Raw genomic sequence first — 21,555 nt, 5'->3', positions numbered from 1 at the left:
TCTGTATATAGTTCTTTTTTCTACTTAGGTAAGTTTATTCCTAGATATTTAATTATTTTTGTTGCAACGGTGAATGGAATTGATTCCTTAATTTCTTATTCTGATTTTTCATTGTTAGTATTCAGGAATGCAAGTAATTTCTGTATATTTATTTTGTATCATACGACTTTGCTAAATTCGCTGATTAACTATAGGAATTTTCTGGTAGTATATTTCAGGTTTTCTATCTATAGTATCATGTCATTTGCAGACAGTGAGAGTTTGACCTTTTTTTTTTCGATCTGGATACATTTTATTTCTTTTTCTTCTCTGATTGCTGTAGCCAGGACTATCAAAACTATGCTAAATAAGAGTGGCGAAAGTGGACACCCTTGTTTGTTCCTGATCTTAGGGGAAGTTCTTTTAGTCTTTCACCATTGAGAATAATGTTTGCTGTGGGCTTATCATATATAATCTTCACTGTGTTGAGGTAGGTTTCTTCTATGCCCATTTTTTGAAGAGTTGTAATCATAAATGGGTGCTGAACTTTTTCTGCATCTATTGAGATTACCTTATGTTTTTTATCCTTCAATTTGTTAATATGGTGTGTCACATTGATTGATTTGTATATATTTAAGAATCTGTGCATCCCTGGAATAAACCCAACTTGATCATGGTGTATGAGTTGAATATTTATTGTGTTGTTGAATTCTGTTTGCTAAAATTTTGTTGAGGGTTTTTGTATCTGTGTTCATCAGTGATATTGGTCTGTAGTTTATTTGTATGTTCTCTTTGTCTGATTTTGGTATCAGGATGATGGTGGGCTTGTAGAATCAGTTTGGACGCATTCCTTCTTCTGAAAATTTTGAGAGTTTTAGAAGGATAAGCATTAGCTCTTCTCTAAATATTTGATGGAATTCTCCTGTGAAGTCATCTGGTCCTGGGTTTTTGCTTTTTTGGGAGTTTGTTGTTGTTGTTTTTTATCACGGCTTCGATTTACTTGTTATTGGGTTCTTTATAATTTCTATTTCTTCCTGGTTCAGTCTTGGAAGAATGAATTTTTCTAAGAATCTGCCTATTTCTTCTGGGTTATATATTTTATTGCCATATAGCTGTTCATAATAGTCTAATAATCCTTTGTATTTCTGCATTGTCTGTTGCAACATCTCCTTTTTCATTTCTAATTTTGTTAATTTAATTTTTCTCTCCTTTTTTCTTGATGAGTCTGGCTAAAGGTTTGTCAATTTTGTTTATCGTCTCAAAGAACCAGCTTTCAGTTTTATTAATCTTTACTATTGTTTATTTCATTTATTTTTTATTTGTTTGTGCTCTGATCTTTATGATTTCTTTCCTCCTGCTAATTTTGGGGTTTTTTGTTTTTTCTTTGTCATTGTTGTTTTTCTTCTTCTTTTTCCAATTATTTTAGGTGTAAAGTTAGGGTTGTCTATTCGACGTTTTTTGTTTGTTTCTTGAGGTAGGATTGTATTGCTATAAACTTCCCTCTTAGAACTGCTTTTGTGCATCCTATTGGTTTAGATTTGTCATGTTTTCATTGTTGTTTGTTTCTAGGAATTTTGATTTCCCTTTTGATTTATTCAGTAACCTGTTCATTATCTAGAAATATATTGTTTAATCTCCATATGTCTGTGGGGTTTTTTTACAGTTTTTTTCTTGCATATCTTGATATCTAGTCTCATAGCATTATAGTTGGAAAAGACGCTTGACATGATTTCAATTTTCTTAAATTTACTGAGGTTTGATTTGTGACCCAAGAGGTGTTCTATCTGGGAGAATGTTCCATGTGCAGTTAAGAAGGTGTATTCTTCTGCATTTGGATGGAATATCCTGAAGATATCAATGAGATCCATCTCCTCTAATGTATCTTTTAAGACTTGTATTTTCTTGTTAATTTTTTGTTTTTATGATATTTTTGTCCATTGGTTTAAGTGGGGTGTTAAAGTCTCCTACTACTATTGTGTTACTGTCAATTTCTCCTTTTATGTCTGTTATTGTTTGTCTTATATATTGAGGTGCTCCTCTCTTGAGTGCATAGATATTTACTACTTTTATGCTTTCCTTTCGGATTAATTCCTTGGTCATTATTATGTCATGTCTCTCCTTATCTCTTGTAATCTTTATTTTAGGTCTACTTTGTCTGAGATGAGGATTGCTACTCCAACTTTCTTTTGCTTTCCATTTGCATGGCATGTATTTTTCTATCTTCTCACCACCAGTCCATTTGTGTCTTTAGGTTTAAAGTGGGTTTCTTGTAGACAGCATATATATGGATCTTGTTTTTGTATTCATTCTGCCAGTCTGTTTTTTGTTGTTTTTGTTGTTGTTGAAGCATTTAATCACTTTACATTTAAAGTAATTATTGATATATATGTTCCTATTGCCATTTTCTTAATTGTTTTGTGTTTGTTTTTGTAATTTCTTTTCTTCTCTTGTATTTTCTGACTACATAAGTCTCTTTAACATTTGTTGTAAGGCTGGTTTGGTGGTACTGAATTCTCTTAACTTTTGCTTGTCTGACAGCCTTTTGATTTCTCTATCAGTCTTGAATGAGATACTTGCTGGGTAGAGTAATCTTGATTGTAGATTTTTCCATTTCAGTACTTTAAATATATGCTGCCACTCCCTTCTGGCCTGCTGAGTTTCTGTTGAAAAATCAGCTGTTAAACGTAGGAGTTTCCCCTTGTTATTTGTCGCTTTTCTCTCGCTGCTTTTAACATTCTGTCTCTGTGCTTAGCCTTTGTTAGTTTGATTAATATGTGTTTTGGCATGTTTCTCCTTGGGCTTATCCTGTATGGGACTCTCTGTGCCTCTTGGAATTGATTGACTATTTTCTTTTCCATGTTGAGGAAATTTTCAACTATAATCTCTTCAAAAATTTTCTCATGCACTTTCTTTTTCTCTTCTTCTTCTGGGACCCTAATAATTCGAATGTTGATGTGTTCGAAATTGACCCAGATGTCTCTGAGACCCTCCTTAGTTCTTTTCATTCTTTTTACTTTATTCTGCTCTTCAGCAGTTATTTCCAACATTTAACTTACAGCTCGTGATCCGTTCTTCTGCTTTGGATATTCTGCTATTAATTCCTTCTGAGTGTTTTTAATTTCAGTAATTGTGCTATTTGTCATTGTATGTTTATTCTTTATTTCTCCTAGGTCTTTTTAATTGATTCTTGCTTTTTCTCCATTTTATTTTCAAGGCTTTGGACCATCTTTACTATCATTATTCTGAATTAATTTTTCAGGTAGTTTGCATAGTTCCTCTTCAGTTATTTGGACTTCTGTGTTTCTAGTTTATTTCTTTATTTGTGCAGTATATCTCTGCCTTTTCTATCTTTTTTTTCCCCCAAATGTATCAGGTTTGAAGTCTCCTTTTCCCAGGCTTCAAGATTTAACTTTTTCTTCCTTGTGGTTTCCACCCTCCTAAGCTTGATCCAGTGGTTTGTGTAAGTTTTGAATAGGGTAAAATTTGTGCTGAGTTTTTTCTTTCCTCTGATGTGCAGGGCTGAGTGAGGTGGTAATCCTGTCTGCTGATGATTGACTTTGTATTTTTTGTATTATTTATTGTTTGGTTGAGGCTGGAGGTTGGGTGATATCAAGTCTTGTATTCATGTGGTTTCCTTTTTGGAGGTTCTCACTATCGGATACTGCTTAGGGTTAGGAGTTGTCTGGTAGTCTATGGTCTTGGAGTCAGTGCTCCCATTCCAAAGGCTCAGGGCTTGATCTCTGGCCAGGAAGGAAGATTCCACAGGTGGTTTGCTACAGAATTAAGGGAGATTAAAACAAATATGTAAAATCAAGAAACCAAAGACGAACCCCAGACAAATGGAAGTTACAAAGTCAGACAAGTAGTTAAAATGATGAAATGTGCACATATACATATATACCCATAGGCAAAATCAAAACGACTCAACAAAAGTTAAGTACAATAAATTGACTTGGTGAACAAAGGAAACCGAAAATGATATCTACCAGTTAAGAAAAAAACTAACTAATGCACAAACTGGAAAACAAAATTAAAGCAAAATGCCAAGTTGGTAATAAAGCAGTGGAAAAAAAAAAACTAGCAAATATGGTGAGAGGAAAGGAAAGAAAGAAAAGAAAGAATAGATATAGAAAGTTATATAGAGGTAGATGAAGATTTATATATATTAAAGATTACCAGCAAGTGGGAAAAAACAGTAGGAAAAGGAAACAAAGAAATAAATGTAGAAAAATAACAATAGGTTTAAATTTTTTTTTACATTTCATTTTATTTTATTTTTATTTTAAATTAGTTTATCTACAGGGTGCTCGGGGCTGGTGCACTGGGATGACCCAGAGGGATGGGATGGGGAGGGAGGTGGAAGGGAGTCCTGGAAGGGGAACACATGTGCACCCATGGTGGATTCATGTCAATATATGGCAAAACAAATACAATATTGTAAAGTTAAAAAATTTTTAAATTAAAATTTTAAAAAGAGGAACAGTAAAAGAAGGAAAGGAAAAAACAAGCAAACACGTGAAACTCCACAGAACTGCAAAAGGCCAACATAGAGGCAGAGGTTTATAACAACAATAAAAAACATGATTAAAGAGTAACATGGAAACTTACATTATCGGATGTAAAATAGATAGCCGGCGGGAAATTGCTATATGTCTCAGAATCTCAAAAAGGGGCTTTGCATCAACCTTGAGGGGTGAGATGGGGAGGGAGGTGGAAGAGAGTTTCAAAAGGGAGGGTATATGTGTATACCTATGGTTGATTCATGTTGAGGTTTTACAGAAAACAGAAAATTCTGTAAACCAATTATCCTTCAATAAAAAATATATTAATAAAAAAAACATGATTCAGTTCAGTTCATTTCAGTCTCTCAGTCGTGTCTGATTCTTTGTGACCCCATGGACTGCAGCACGCCAGGCCTCCCTGTCCATCACCAACTCCCAGAGTTTACCCAAACTCATGTCCATTGAGTTGGTGATGCCATCCAACCATCTCATCCTCTGTTGGCCCCTTCTGTTCCTGCCCTGAATCTTTCCCAGCATCAGGGATTTTCAAATGAGTCAGCTCTTCTCATCAGGTGGTCAGTGTACTGGAGTTTCAGCTTCAACATTAGTCTTTCCAATGTACACCCAGGACTGATTTCCTTTAGGATGGACTGGTTGGATCTCCTTGTAGTCCAAAGGACTTTAAAGAGTCTTCTCCAACACCACAGTTCAAAAGCATCAATTCTTCTGCGCTCAGCTTTCTTTATAGTCCAACTCTCACATCCATACATGACTACTGGAAAAACCATAGCCTTGACTAGATGGACCTTTGTTGACAAAGTAATGTCTTTGCTTTTTAATATGCTGTCTAATTTGGTCATAGCTTTTCCTCCAGGGAATACCCATCTCTAAGAATTTTCTACAGTTTACTGTGATACAAACAGTCAAAGATTTTAGCATAGTCAATGAAGCAGAAATAGATGTTTTTCTGGAATTCTCTTGTTTTTTTTCTGTGATTCAATGTATGTTGGCAGTTTGATCTCTGGTTCCACTACCTTCTAAATCCAGCTTGATCATCTGGAAGTTCTCACTTCATGGACTGTGAAGCCTAGCTTGGAGAATTTTCTTCATTATCTTGCTAGCATGTGAGATGAGTGTAATTGTGTAGTAGCTTGAATATTCTTTGGTATTGCCTTTCTTTGGGATTCAAATGTAAGCTGATCTTTTCCAATCCTGAGTCCACTGCTTAGTTTTCCAAATTTGCTGGCATATTGAGTGAGTGTGCAGTTTAGTAGCATCATCTTTTAGGATATGAAATATCTCAGCTTGGAATTCCATGGCCCCCACTAGCTTTGGTCATAGTGATGCTTCCTAAGGCCCACTTGACTTCACACTCCAGAATGTCTGGCTCTAGGTGAGTGATCACTTCATAGTGGTTATCTAATCATTAAGATGTTCTTTGTATAGTTCTTCTGTGTTATCTTGCCATCTCTTCTTAATATCTTCTGCTTCTGTCAGACCATACAATTTCTGTCCTTTATTGTGCCCATCTTTGTATGAAATATTCCCTTGGTATCTCTAGCTTTCTTGAAGAGATTTTTAGCCTTTTCCAGTCTATTGTTTTCCTCTATTTTTTTTTTTTTGCACTGATCATTTAGGAAGCCTTTCTTATTTCTCCTTGCTTCAGATGGATATATCTTTCTTTTTCTCCTTTGCCTTTCACTTCTCTTCATTTCTGAGTTGTTTGTAAGGCCTCCTCAGGCAACTATTTTGCCTTTTTACATTCATTTCCTTTTCTTGGGGATTATTTTGATCACTTACTCCTGTAGTGTTTTGAACCTCTATCCATAATTCTTTAGGCACTGGGTCTATCAGATATATATACTTGTTACTTCCATGTATAACCTTAAGGGCTTTGATTTGGGTCATACATGAACAGTCTAGTGGTTTTCTTGACTCTCTTTTCAATTTAAGTCTGCATTTTGCAATAAGGAGTTTTTGATCTGAGCCACAATCTGCTCCTGGTCTTGTTGTTGTTTTTTTCTGACTGTATAGAGCTTCTCCATCTTTGACTGCAAAGAACATAATAAATCTGACTTTGGTATTGATCATCTGGTGATGGCCATATCTAGAATCATCTCTTGTGTTGTTGGAAGAGGCTGTTTGCTATAACAAGTGCATTTCCTTGGCAAAACTCTGTTATCCGTTGCCCTGGTTATTTCTGTACTCCAAGGCCAAACTCGCCTGTTACTCCAGATATCACTTGACTTCCTATTTTGGCATTCAAGTCCCCTATGATGAAAAGGGTATCTTTTTTTTAGTGTTAGTTCCGTGGGTCCACCTGCGGGCCGGGCCTCTCCCACTCGCGACCTCGCCCGCCGAGCCATTCAACTTCAGCTTCTTCAGCATTAATGACTGGGCATAGCCTTGGATTACTGAAATATTGAATGATGTGCCTTGGAAACAAACAGAGATTAATCTGTTGTTTTTTAGATTGCACACAAATACTGAATTTTGGACACTTTTATTGATTTTGAGGGCTATTTTATTTCTCCTAAGGGATTCTAGCCCATAAGGACTTACAAATCAAACAATTCTAAGTACAAGTGAATTTAAAAGAAATGAATTTCTGGTTCACATGAACTTAAAATACAATATTAAATAGTACTTGATCTTAATGCTTGTTGATCTAATTAAGAGAAGGATGTCTTAAAGTTCATTAATATTAAGAGTAATATCTTTATTGTGACAGGGCTTCCCTTTGGCTCAGACTGTAAAAGAATCCATCTGCATTGTGGCAGACCTGGGTTCGATCCCTGGGTTGAGAAGATCCCCTGGAGGAGGGCATGGCAACCTACTCCAGTATTCTTGCCTGGAGAATCCCCAAGAAGAGAGGATTCTGGTGGGGTACAGTCCATGAAGTTGCAAAGAGCCAGACATGACTGAATGAATAGGCACATAACATACACAGGCTAAATAGAAACTGAATAAAATCTTATTATATCTGTTATAAATTTTCAGCAGGGAAAGTCTGAATGTGAAGGATCTTTCAAGGAAAGACAATGCAAATGGGATAAGGGTTTTGGGTGATTTATGTTTACCAGTCTACAGAATGCTGATATAAAGGACAGATCATGGTTGCTTAAGGAAAGTAGGATGTGTGTCTTTAGTTTTAAAAATGTATAAAAATGGAGTTACATTTTATTAAGGGTAAAGAAAGTAGGTCTGACTTACAGGCGGCTGTTCTCTGAATGGATAAATAAAATGAATAAAGAAAATGAAAGAAAGGATAGTGGAAAGTGGACCTTGAGAAAAGGATTTGGTACATGGTGCAAGTTTTCTTGAGATGTTGAACTACCGTTGATAATGGATTTCAAGTTTCTTTGCCTCATAAGTGATCTGTTCTGTATTTACTTTGAAATGTTTATTACTTTGGTAAAACTAATATGTATTATTTCACAAAAATCTGTGAATACTGCAGCACACAAAGATATAGATCATTCTGTTTCTACAAAGATTAACCCCTTATTGTCAGATTTTTGCTATGCCAATGCCCTATGGAACTGCCTACTCCCGAATCAGAGAATTTAAAATAGGTAAACAGTGTCTGTATATCAAACAGTCAACGTTATGGTAAATTTAAGATGGATACTTGGCTCTTCCTTGCTCCCTTACAAACCTCACTTTTTACTTGATGAGATAAAGTCTTCCCCAGCTTCAGGGTTGATGTTCTCACAATGGAAAAAAGGGTTAAAATGTGCCTTCCAATTTGGGTATACTTTCTACAATCTCCAGTGATCAAGGAGCCCACTTCACTGGACAAATCATATCAGCATTCACAGAAACGTCACAAACAACTCAAAGCTATCACTGTCAACAACATCAATCATCAGAAAAAGACTATAGGACAAAGATTAATTACATAGGAAAGCCAACAAATCTGGAAAACTCAGCAGTGGCCACAGGACTGGAAAATGTCAGTTTTTATTCCAATCCCAAAGAAAGACAACGCCAAAGAATGCTCAAACTACTGCACCGTTGCACTCATCTCACAGGCTAGTAAAGTAATGCTCAAAATTCTCCAAGCCAGACTTCAGCAATACGTGAACCATGAACTTCCAGATGTTCAAGCTGGTTTTAGAAAAGACAGAGGAACCAGAGATCAAATTGACAACATCCACTGGATCATCGAAAAAGCAAGAGAGTTCCAGAAAAACATCTATTTCTGCTTTATTGACATGCCAAAGCCTTTGACTGCGTGGATCACAATAAACTGCGGAAATTTCTGAAAGAGATGGGAATACCAGACCATCTGACCTTTCTCTTGAGAAACCTGTATGCAGGTCAGGAAGCAACAGTTAGAACTTGACATGGAACAACAGACTGGTTCCAAATAGGAAAAGGAGTCCGTCAAGGCTGTATATTGTCACCTGCTTATTTAACTTATATGCAGAGTACATCATGAGAAACGCTGGGCTGGAAGAAACACAAGCTGGAATCAAGATTTCCAGGAGAAATATAAATAACCTCAAATATGCAGATGACACCACCCTTATGGTAGAAAGCGAAGAAGAACTAAAGAGCCTCTTGATGGAAGTGAAAGAGGAGAGTGAAAAAGTTGGCTGAAAGCTCGAAATTCAGAAAAATAAGATCATGGCATCTGGTCCCATCACTTCATGGGAAATAGATGGGGAAACAGTGGAAACAGTGTCAGGCTTTATTTTGGGGGGCTCCAAAATCACTGCAGATGGTGATTGCAGCCATGAAATTAAAAGACGTTTACTTCTTGGAAGGAAGGTTATGATCAACCTAGATAGCATATTTAAAAGCAGAGACATTACTTTGCCAACAAAGGTCTGCCTAGTCAAGACTATGGTTTTCTAGTAGTCATGTATGGATGTGAAAGTTGGACGGTGAAGAAAGCTGAGCACAGAAGAAATGATGCTTTTGAACTGTGGTGTTGGAGAAGACTCTTGAGAGTCCCTTGGACTACAAGGAGATCCAACCAGTCCATCCTAAAGGAGATCAATCCTGGGCGTTCAATGGAAGGACTGATGTTGAAGCTGAAACTCCAATAGTTTGGCCACCTGATGTGAAGAGTTGACTCATTGGAAAAGACCCTAATGCTGGGAAGGATTGGGGGCAGCAGGAGAAGGGGATGACAGAGGATGAGATGGCTGGATGGCATCACTTACTCGATGGACATGGGTTAGTGTAGACTCCGGGAGTTGGTGATGGACAGAGAGGACTGGCGTGCTGCAATTCATGGGGTCACAAAGAGTCGGACACGACAGAGCGACTGAACTGAATTGAAACAAACTGCTAAATATGATAAGAATTTTCATGAATTTTTTGTCTGACATATCAAGTGGCTTTTAGTCTTTGTTTTCAGATACAAAGAAGCTTTTCTCCTCAAGCTAGTTATGGTTTAAATAATTTGGTAATTTATACTGTGGGTAAAATTAAAACAGTTTTCTTTTCCCTCTGCTTTGTCTCTCCAGAAGTTGGAGACATTTAGGTTCTGGACAGCTTTGTCAGGTAAATAAAAGACTATGTTCAGACTTGTACAGGACTTTCAAAGTAGTTTGAGGACCTCCAGAAGAGAAAAAATTCACATTAGCAAAATCTGATAACAGGTCTATGGTAGCTATGGTTAACATCAAACTTTTTTTTTTTTGATTAGTCTTGTCTATGTTTAATATCTGGAGGAGGAAATGGCAACCCACTTCAGTATTCTTGACTGAAGAATCCCATGGACTCTAGCCTCTGTAGTCAGGCTCCTCTGTTTATGGGGGTCACAAGAGTTGGAGACCACTTAGAGACTAAACCACCATCACCACATTTAATAAAAATGGGAGTACCTTAAGATAATTGTTTCACTAAATGTTAACTTTTAGCTTTGTTAATTAAGGTCTGTATTTACTAAGACTGACTTGCCAGATAGTTCCTTGCTGCTATGTTATGCTGCTATAAGATTTAATTGAGCTAATGAAAGCTCATTCTAAGTTTATTTCTAAAGCCTAACTTTATAATCAACCTTTGGATAAAGATCAGATGCTCCATTATATACAACCTTAATGCAAGACTATAGTCAATTAACAGACTAAGTCAGACAACCTAGTTGTATACCTAATAAAATTTCTTAAATTCTTAATCATGACCTTATTTTTACTTTTACTGCTAGCTATATTGCTTTCTCTGTGCTTCCCAGGTGGTGCTAGTCGTAAAGAATCTGCCTGCCAATGCAGAAGATGCAAGAGACTTGGGTTCCATCTCTGGGTGAGGAAGACCTCCTGGAGAAGGAATTCTTGTCTGGAAAATTCCATGGACAGGGGAGCCCAGTGGGCTACAGTTCAGGGGGTTGCAAAGAGTCAGACATGACTAAACATGCATGCTTTTCAGCTTTTTATGTTATTTTTGTATTTCTTGTTTCAGAAAGTTTTAATTTCTTACATTAGCCAATGTGTGACTGAACCTCTAATAAAATGATGATATATAGTTCCATATGATATCAGTGGTTATAATAATGTACCTCTAGATATGAGAGGAAATAAGAAGAAATATTTTCTTGGACTATAAGACTGACAGTGAAATGGATTGTCCAGGGCTTTTTCTACTTTCATGGACCCAGCCAGGGACAGTATACTGAGTGACCTATCAGAAAAATCTTTTCCAAGCCTGGAGCAAAATGCACATGAGATGCCCCAAATCCATGGTTCAACTTGTGGCCATGAAGGGATCCTGCTAACTGGAAACTGGCCTGTGTCATCTGCATCTACAAAGATCAAATTGGTAGCCACTTCATGTGCTGACCTTCAGCACCCCCTGAAAGGTTCAGCATGAAAATAAGAAAGGCACTCTGTGCTCTGGGAAAAATTGGCAGGGTAGGCCTTCAGATAGTTACAGGTTTTCAGTTAAAGATTTTTATGAGCTCCAATTGTTGGGTCTTCTCATTCCTAGAGAAACATCAACATCATGGGTCAATGTCTGGTCCTGGTTCTGCTGACCAGCTCTCATCTAGGCCCCTTGGCAGCTTTTCTACTTTTATTAATCTTCAGGCCATGTACCTCTAACCTTCTTGTTAAGTTTGTTTCTTCTAAAATATAGAAAATAAATCTCCAGATGCTATTACAAAAAGGATTCCAGCCAGTCAACACACAGTCCACTCTGGAAAAAGCTGCCTTGTTATTTCATTGACTCTCCTCTTCCTCCACAAATGCACACTGACAGGGAGCAAGTATTTGGATCCAGGAATACACAAGGCCCCTGTTCAGAAATAAGGAGTCAGAGTGGCCTCCACCCCTTTCCCCAATGATCTGGGTCCCCATGTCCTGAGATAGGGATAGAGAGGTAGTTAGACATGAGCAGGAAGCAGGGACATAAGCAGCCAAAAATCTGCCCCACTTGTAAGAAAAGAGGTGATGTTGAATCCTGCACCAAGGCCATGGAAGTGGAACCCAGAAGCATGGTTACCTCTGAAGCTGATTGAGTCCCTTTGTAACTGTTGCCAAAAGTCCCTTGATCATAACTAGAAGCCTTCCTGATTCGAAATTAGGCAAAGATGCCCATTGTGGTAGTCACCCTATAACATCCTAACCAATCACCTGATGCCAACCTTCCATGAGGAATTTTCTTCATCTTGAGGCTATAAAAACAGCTATTGACCCACAAAAAGACCATCAGTTTTCTCTTGTCTGTCAGGAGGCCAGCCAACTACACTCAGTGCCTATTATTTTCTCTACTCTTTGTTCTTAATAAGCTCACCTGCTTCTGAAATACTGTGTCTGAAAACTCTTTTCTAGCCTCTGCTCAGACTGCCTCAACAAATAGTTTTCTAGAATTTAGGTTCAGTGACTTTACACAGTCATATGTTTTGACTGTATAGTGAATAAAGTAAAAAAGATGTTGAGTATATTTTAAATTTTGCCTAAAAAGGAAATAGCTTTAGTTACTTGACAAATAGCTATTTATAGGTTGTAAATTATATGATCCTTTAGGTGACTTGAAAATTTGTATTTAATTCAAAAGCAATACATGATTAATTTTTACAATATTTTATTGGTTTTTAATAGTACTTACTTTTAGTTACAGAATTTACTAGTAGAATGATTATGGGCACAAATAATTTGTGTTTGTATTATTCCTAAGAACAGCTGAAATACCAGGTTTTGTTCTCTCATTTTCTTTTAATCCTAGGGAAAAAAATAAAATGAACATGTAATTTACAAATATTACTAGAGAGTACCATGTATGATATAATGTCATATCCATCTTCAGTTTTACTGGAAAAGATGGTAATCAGTAAGTTAAACTTTATAATTTCCGAAAGTTCTTTGTCATTTTATCATTATATATGAAGTGTCTACACAGGCAGTCCTGCCTTAAAACCTTTGTAACAATCAGACAATTTTCAAATAACAGAGTTATTTTTCTCTGACCTTCTCCTGCTTAACAGACTCATAGTTAATCTGTCAATCCAATAGTTAAAATAATAATTTTATATCATTTTCTATAAATAATTCTAAGAACACCCATTTATCCTAATTTTCCAGAAGCAGAAATGAAGTTTTAAGAGTTTACCTAACCAAAGCATCTTTACATGCATATCTTTGACATGTTATAAACATACTGTTAATTCCATGACATTATTTGTTAATGAGCAAAGAAATGTATCTTCTATACAATGAGAGCCCATGTGGGTTAGACTAAAATAGTCATTGGTACCGTAGTGTTTAGGATACAATCAGTTTTCAAGCAGTCACAATTATTCATAAATGTACCAAAATTATGATATTGTATATAAAATATTTTATTGGGAAATTATATTTCAAAATATTTTTATTAATTGAATATTTTGACTTTTAAATAATGAACTTAAAATATTTTACTGTTTGTACTCTAAGCACAAATACTTGCACAGAGCCTTTAAACTGATCACTTTCACTTATTTTAGAAAGAGGAAAACAAACAGCTCTAATTTTCTTCTTCAGGGCAAAGCTAGAAATAGAAGTCACATATCCTAACTTATGTATTCAGGTTATTTCTACTTTATTCCTCAGTGTTTCTCAGTAGCAAATCCCTAACAGCATTTATAAATTGTAGAATTACTAAACTTAATGCAGAGAAATGAGGTTTTGAATACAGAAATGAATGAAGGCGACTTTATTGGTTACTTCTCACTTATTTCCAAAAGCTCTCTGAAGTGGGAGGAAATTTTGAGCTATGTTATGAAACATTCTTATTAATATTTTATTTTAATCCTGGGAATGAAATAGAATCTGAAAGTTTGTCACTTTAGCTGTCTCCAAATTACTTTAAAAAACACCTACAACAGGTAATATGCCTTTAGAGCCTTGAAGATACAGCTGCTGCTGCTGCTACTGCTGCTAAGTCGCTTCAGTCGTGTCCGACTCTGTGCAACCCCATAGACGGCAGCCCACCAGGCTCCACCGTCCCTGGGATTCTCCAGGCAAGAACACTGGAGTGGGTTGCCATTTCATACAGCTACCATTTTTTAAAACTGATAGTTCCATCACCTCAACCCCAGAAGTACTCTTTTTATTTATTTCTGGGTAAGTCTAATTAAGAAGAGGTGGCAAGAATACACAGAAGAACTGTACAAAAAAGATCTTCACAACCCAGATAATCACGATGGTGTGATCACTCACCTAGAGCCAGACATCCTGGAATGTGAAGTCAAGTGGGCCTTAGAAAGCATCACTATGAATAAAGCTAGTGGAGGTGATGGAATTCTAGTTGAGCTATTTCAAATCCTGAAAGATAATGCTGTGAAAGTGCTGCACTCAATATGACAGCAAGTTTGGAAAACTCTGCAGTGGCCACAGGACTGGAACAGGTCAGTTTTTGTTCCAGTCCCAATGAATGGCAATGCCAAAGAATGCTCTAACTACCTCACAATTGCACTCATCTCACATGCTAGTAAAGTAGTGCTCAAAATTCTCCAAGCCAGGCTTCAGCAATACGTGAATTGTGAACTTCCAGATGTTCAAGCTGGTTTTAGAAAAGGCAGAGGAACCAGAGACCAAATTGCTAATATCTGCTGTATCATCAAAAAAGCAAGAGAGTTCCAGAAAAACATCTATTTCTGCTTTATTGACATGCCAAAGCCTTTGACTGTGTGGATCACAATAAATTGTGGAAAATTCTGAAAGAGATGGGAACACCAGACCATCTTGACCTGTCTCTTGAGAAACCTGTATGCAGGTCAGGAAGCAACAGTTAGAACTGGACATGGAACAACAGACTGGTTCCAAATAGGAAAAGGAGTACGTCAAGGCTGTATGTTTTCACCCTGCTTATTTAACTTATATGCAGAGTACATCATGAGAAACGCTGGGCTGGAAGAAACACAAGCTGGAATCAAGATTGCTGGGAGAAATATCAATAACCTCAGATATGCAAATGACACCAACCTTATGGCAGAAAGCGAAGAACTAAAGAGCCTCTTGATGAAAGTGAAAGAGGAGAGTGAAAAAGTTGGCTTGAAGCTCGAAATTCAGAAAACTAAGATCATGGCATCTGGTCCCATCACTTCATGGGAAATAGATGGGGAAACAGTGGAAACAGTGTCAGGCTTTATTTTGGGGGGCTCCAAAATCACTGCTGATGGTGATAGCAGCCATGAAATTAAAAGATGATTACTCCTTGGAAGGAAGGTTATGACCAACCTAGACAGTATATTTAAAAGCAGAGACATTACTTTGCCAACAAAAGTCCGTCTAGTCAAGGCTATCGTTTTTCCAGTGGTCATGTATGGATGTGAGAGTTGGACGGTGAAGAAAGCTGAGCACTGCAGAATTGACACTTTTGAACTGTGGTGTTGGAGAAGACTCTTGAGAGTCCCTTGGATTGCAAGGAGATCCAATCAATCTATCCTAAAGGAAATCAATCCTGGGTGTTCATTGGAAGGACTGATGTTGAAGCTGAAACTCCAATAGTTTGGCCACCTGATGCAAAGAGTTGACTCATTGGAAAAGACCCTAATGCTAGGTAGGATTGGGGGCGGGAGGAGAAGGGGACGACAGAGGATGAGATGGTTGGATGGCATCACTGACTCGATGGACATGGGTTTGGGTGGACTCTGGGAGTTGGTGATGGACAGGGAGGTCTGGTGTGCTGCAGTTCATGGGGTCGCAGAGTCGGACACGACTGAGCGACTGAACCGAACTGAACTGATGTCCAATGTACTAGTTAAGCAACCGGATGATAAGAATTGTTGCCTTTATTATACTGCATTTCAACAGTAATTCATATTGCCATTAAAATTCAAAACAATTGTAGATTTTGAATTCACAAAGTATATGCCATATAGGTAAACAAGTTCATTTATAAACTTACAAGACACACGTGGACTAATAGAATCACTAAACTTCAGTTGAAACTCTAGGCCTTGGACTGTGAGAGAATTTTGATTTATGTGAACCATTTTTGCTTGATCATTTTCATAAGTGTTGTACATGGCTTCAAGGTGTACTCACCACTTCCTCCTGCTTGGTCTTGTCTGTTGCTGGCCAAGCTTCCAGAGGCAGGTCAGGAAGCACAGGGTGCAGAGGCTGCATGGAGAATATTGGAGGCAGAGGTGGCTGTGGTGGCAAGCGCTGGATAGGGTGCAAAGGTGGCTGGGGCTGCAGGGGTTGGTGAGGCTGTGGCTGGATGGGCTGTGGCTGGAAGGGCTGCTGGGCGGGCAGAGGGAGGTTTGGCTGGTGGTGTTGGTTTGGAGTCACAGAGTTTTGGCCAGAAACTGGCATCATTGGTTGCTGGGGTAGCATGGGCTGCTGCGCTGGCATCATGGAGATATGGTGATGAGGCTGCAGGGCATGATTCTGGGGACTCTGCTGGGACACCACAGGAATTATTTGGTGGTGCAGCCATCCACCCATGGGTTCATAACCATAGGAAGGGTACTGGTGAGAAACAAAGAATCAGGTTTACCATAATCCGTTAACTTCTCTCAGTTACACATTGACACTTGCCATGGACACCTGCCATCTACCTCTACAAGGCTTAGATCATTGATTGCTGCAGCTCCTGACCTTCAACACATTCTGAAAGGAGCTCAGGGTGGAGAGCAGAAATGAGGCATCTGTGCTCTAGGAAAACTAGCACAACAATACTTCAGAGAGATAGTTTCAGTAGCTGATTTTATGAGCTCAAATTTTGTATCTTCTCATATCTAGAAAAGCACTAATTTCCTTCATGGTGACATCTGTTCCAAATGACTAACAGTAGACTTAATGAGACATCATCAACATTCTGAAAAAAATCTGTGATTGCATGCATTCCCCTTTCTCTAAAATTATATATATATATATATATATATATATATACATATATATATATATATATATATACCCCCTTGCCTCTTAGGAGCAGATTCTGGAACTACCTGAGGTACTGTCTCCTGAACTGCAGTCCTCACCTTGTCTCAACTAAAACTTAACTCATAACACAGGTTGTACATTTGTTTTTCAGTCAATGCTTTGGACAAGAAGGGGTAATATTTTCTTTGTCACTGTGACAAAATGAATTAATACTTATTCATTTTCCCTTGCAAAAGTTTCTAACTGTATATACAGATATAACCTATAATAAACTGTATTTCACATTAGTGTCTATATGTGACATATGTTTCCTCATTTAAAAGGAAATTGAAAATGCATGCTTCACTAAAGAACTAAAAATCTACATACCGGATATCTTAACATGTTCTGATACCACTTCAGAGGTGTAAGTACCTTAGGAGAAAAAGACATTAGAATACATTTGTTTTTAATTTAGTTACTTGAAACACAGGCTCACTGATACATTTCTGTCAATACTGATAACCTTAAAAATAAGAGCTCTATGAAAGGAGAAGTAAGGAAAACATTTTTCAAATGCTTCTTATGTGTGAGGATCCAACTTGCAGACATCACACATATTTTTCTTGTTTTCTTACAGATTCTGAGGCAAGTATCCCATCACCCTCACTTTTACAGAAAACACACCATGGTTAAAGAGGTTCATGAGCTTGACTGAGATTATAAATGTTGTAAGGCTGTTTAATTCTCCAGCTTCTGCTCTTCTTTGCAAGAGGAAAACAAAACAGGAAATTAATGTGATGGACATTAATGGTACCCCTTTTTTAAAATGTGATGTCACAAAGAAAAAAGTAGAAGAAGCATAAACACTGTCCATCCTACTAGAAAAAGAGGTTTCCAGGTCAAATATGTCATTCTTTTAAGGTTTAACAGAAAATCTGCCTCAGATTTTTACTAATGTTTTTCCTCAGTTTATATAAGTAAACAAGCTCATAGACTGTCATTTGAACCTGTGAAAAAAGGAAGCGTTTCCTTCTTTTCTAAACATGTTATTTGGTTCACCTCAGGTCCAGGGACTCCTTCAGATACTAGTACAGTATTTTATATCAATACAATAAACAATAACCTTAAGTATCTTTGATACTGCTTTAACTATTTGGTTCCCAAAACAATACTTTGGAAGCTGGGTATATCATTATTTCCCTTCTCCAGATGAGGAAATCAAAGTTCTAGAGAGAGAAAATTATTTTCCCAAGGTCTCATGCCAAGTATGGGGGTGAGGAGAGCCTCAAACTTGATTTCCAGAAATTTCATGCTTTCCACGGCATCACTGACTCAATGGACTTGAGTATGAGAGAACTGAGAGGGCTAGTGAAGGACAGGGAATCCTGTTATGCTGCAGTTCACTGGGTTGCAAAGAGTTGGACACAACTTAACAACTGAACAACATGCTTTCCATTGCTCTCACAAATCTCTTGGTCATTGAAATTTCAATAAAGATAAATAAAGGAGATACACAGTGTGAAACATCTTAGAATCAGGAGCTTTCCAGATGGAAAGGATCTTAAATTATGTTTTACCCGATTCCCCATGTTTTACAGTTTAGGACAGAGCAAAGTTGTTCAGGAAAAATTCATTTCTGCCCTACAGTGCAGTCCTCCTGACTGGTAGCTCATGGGAGATAAATTTTATAGCCATATAAGTAGAAGAAACTGAGTCAGAGAGGCCAGGCAGGAGTGTTCTTGGGCAATGAAGGCTTGAGGTGACCCATCAGTGCTTAAACCAATGAGCTGGTAGTGAGAACTGAAAAAGTGGGACTGACAAACATCTTAAATGAAGAATAAACATACAATTCTTTACAATCTCCAGGGCATTTTTAAGTCAAAAAATGGTCAAAATTAATAAAGAGAAAAATTACCTCATAGCTGAAGTTGATATAACCAGGGTGCCCAGGATGAGGTGGTAGCTTTTATGTGAGGGAGGAAAAGAGAACAAAAAGAATGAGATAGAGGAAGAGAAGAGGGAGAGGCATAAATGGGGGAGAGAGAGAAACAGAGAGAGAGTGAAAGATTAAGTCAATATGCAATTTTCCACTAAAGAGAGATTGCAGCTACTTTAAAAAATCTATATAGTGCAGAAGGTATTTGAGATCTACTTTTAGTTTTGTATGCTGTGTAGAAGAGGAACACTCTTATATTAAAGAGGTGAAAAACAATTAAGTGTCCTGGGAACAGAAAAAAACACATATTTATCCTTCAGTGATCTTCAGACACCCCTCCATCTATGTGGTAAAGTCAATCCTACTCTAGTCCTGTCATTATTTTATTTCTTGACGAAACCACTCAAGGTTGGGGAGAAGAATATGTTTCTCTTACACAATTATAAAATAGCCACAAAAAGTATATTGTCTCAAAACCCCTCCCTTTTGAATCAGCAGATGGATAAGCACTTAAGGAGGTGGATAAGCACTTAAGTATCAACAAAACTGGGCTTCCCTGGTGGCTCAGAGGGTGAAGCGTCTCCTGCAATGCAGGAGACCTTGGTCAGGAAGATCCCCTGGAGAAGGAAATGGCAACCCACTCCAGTACTCTTGCCTGGAAAATCCCATAGACAGAGAAGCCTGGTAGACTACAGTCCATGGGATCGCAAAGAGTCGGACACGACTGAGCGACTTCACTTTCTTGTCAAAGAAATTACTCATAATTGAGGTGTAAAGTAAATAACCCATCAACAGCAAGAGAGCTACTTTGTGTAAATTATTAATGAATGTGAAAACAAGATAGGTATGGTAATGTGGAAATGTTATAAATCTCATGGAAAATGAAAGTGTTAGTTAATGAAGTTTAGGCTAATTTTTAAAAATCATTCTGTCAATGTTTCTATGGCAGAAAAAATTAAAAGTTCAAAATAAAAAGCAACGTAAGTGATTATCTAAGCCATGACAGTGTGTCTTGTCCAAAGTGGAGGCCAAGTGTTTGATGTTTGGATTGTGGAATTCTGGTTGGCTCCAGGGTGGGGGATGAGGAGAGGAGAATCATGTAGATCATCACCCTCAGGCAGTGAGTTAAGGCTCTATTCCTTTAAAATGCTCATATTTCATTAAAAAAGTTTGCTCCTCTCGTGTGTAAAATTATGCCCAGGTAATTTCCTTTCCTCTATCTTCTGGACACAAGGCCACAGACAGTAGAAGCGTTAAGTTGAAAAAGGAAAGAACTTGTAATGCAGAGGCCTTCAGGAAATTAGGAATTGTCACTATGCAGGATTTTAAGAAGGCTGAGCACAGAATATTGGTCTTATGGATGTGAGACAAAGACATGAAGCAGATATTCAAGCTTTGTTGGCTTCTGAATAGCAAACGGATCTTGCTTTGGTTGCAGGTGATCTAACCTTTCTGATCTTATGTACATATATTTCAAGAGAATAAGTCAGACTTTCTGGTCCTTGGTGCATTTGAATGTAAAATATGTATTTATGCATTAGATATAGATAATATTCTCAAGAACTGCTTGTCAGGCATGTCTTAATTAAGCACTGCACCAAAAGAACTGGAAGGTGGTTCGAAAAAGGAATTTCTAACACAGAAATATAACTCTCTGAATGATAAGAGCAGTGGAGTTTGGAGGGCAGGAAAATATTTGTAAACTTGTAATAAATTGGATTTTAGGTAAAACTAGTATTTTTGTGTATTTAACTAACATTGATTAAATATTTACTCTGAGGCCTTTGAAGAGTGCCTTTCAGAATTTCTTTCAATTAGAGATGGGTAATGATATTTACAGGATAATTGTATCAATAGAATCCTCTCACATGTTAAAATAGACTTCACCCCAGCTACACTGAATCAGAATCTTTCACAGAAATACCTGGGAATCTTTTTTTTTTTTTTTAAATAACAAGCTCTTCAAATTGTATCTTAAGCGCAGAGACATTTTAGGACATTTGATCTTATTCTAAACACTGAAGTTTACCTATCTTGTGGCAGATTTTTTTTCTTTTTTTAAAATAAATTTATTTATTTTAGTTGGGGGTTAATTACTTTACAATATTGTAGTGGTTTTTGCCATACATTGATGTGAATCAGCCATGGCTTTACATGTGTTCCCCATCCTGAACCCCCCTCTCATCTCCCTCCCCATCCCATCCCTCTGGGTCATCCCATTGCCTCAGCCCTGAGCATTTGTCTCATGCATCGAACCTGGAATGGTGTTCTGTTTCACATATGATAATATACATGTTTCAATGCTGTTCTCTCAGAACGTCCCACCCTCACCTTCTCCCCCAGAGTCCATAAGACTGTTCTATGCATCTGTGTCTCTTATTCTGTCTCACATATAGGGTTATCGTTACCATCTTTCAAATTCCATATATATGCATTAGTATACTGTATTGGTGTTTTTCTTTCTGGATTACTTCACTCTGTATAATGGACTCCAGTTTCATCCATCTCGGAAAATTAGCTCTTTGCTTTATACTCACAGGCATACTAAAGGCTGCTCCCAAAAGGCAGGCAAATAAAATCCAGGTCCCCATTTCTTGATGGCCCTGAAATACAAATCAGCATCTGCTTTGCTTAACCCACGTCAAATAAGCACATGATTAATGTTTCATAAAATACAAGTAACTCACATCAGTCTGAAGCTAATGATTAGGGCCATTTTTGGTGAGGTTACTTCATTCATATTTAAGCTTCAATTCTCAGCTCAGTTCGTTGTTTTTGGAGTCAAAGAAGTAAAAAGATGCTTTTCGTTTAGACTGTCTGATAAAAAAGCTTAGGG

General features: G+C 37.4%; 1 protein-coding gene across 1 annotated transcript in view; it reads right to left on the bottom strand.

The window, feature by feature from the left end:
* LOC145537670 (amelogenin, Y isoform) overlaps nucleotides 1-21,310 on the bottom strand; it is a 36,657-nt gene extending 15,347 nt beyond the window's left edge. The window contains exons 1-6 of the mRNA XM_081568522.1: nucleotides 21,257-21,310; nucleotides 18,699-18,746; nucleotides 18,125-18,139; nucleotides 17,280-17,306; nucleotides 17,171-17,215; nucleotides 15,959-16,384 (exon numbers count right to left, since the gene is read on the bottom strand). Of these exons, the coding sequence (XP_081424648.1) occupies nucleotides 15,959-16,384; nucleotides 17,171-17,215; nucleotides 17,280-17,306; nucleotides 18,125-18,139; nucleotides 18,699-18,746; nucleotides 21,257-21,310 (615 nt within the window). The remainder of the gene's footprint in view (nucleotides 1-15,958; nucleotides 16,385-17,170; nucleotides 17,216-17,279; nucleotides 17,307-18,124; nucleotides 18,140-18,698; nucleotides 18,747-21,256) is intronic.
* Between the last annotated feature and the right edge of the window lie 245 nt (nucleotides 21,311-21,555).

Source organism: Giraffa tippelskirchi, chromosome Y (genome assembly GCF_054371585.1).
Source record: "Giraffa tippelskirchi isolate mGirTip1 chromosome Y, T2T-mGirTip1v1.2.pri, whole genome shotgun sequence".
In the NCBI taxonomy this organism is placed as follows: domain Eukaryota; kingdom Metazoa; phylum Chordata; class Mammalia; order Artiodactyla; family Giraffidae; genus Giraffa; species Giraffa tippelskirchi.
This window is presented reverse-complemented; position numbering and strand designations above follow the sequence as displayed.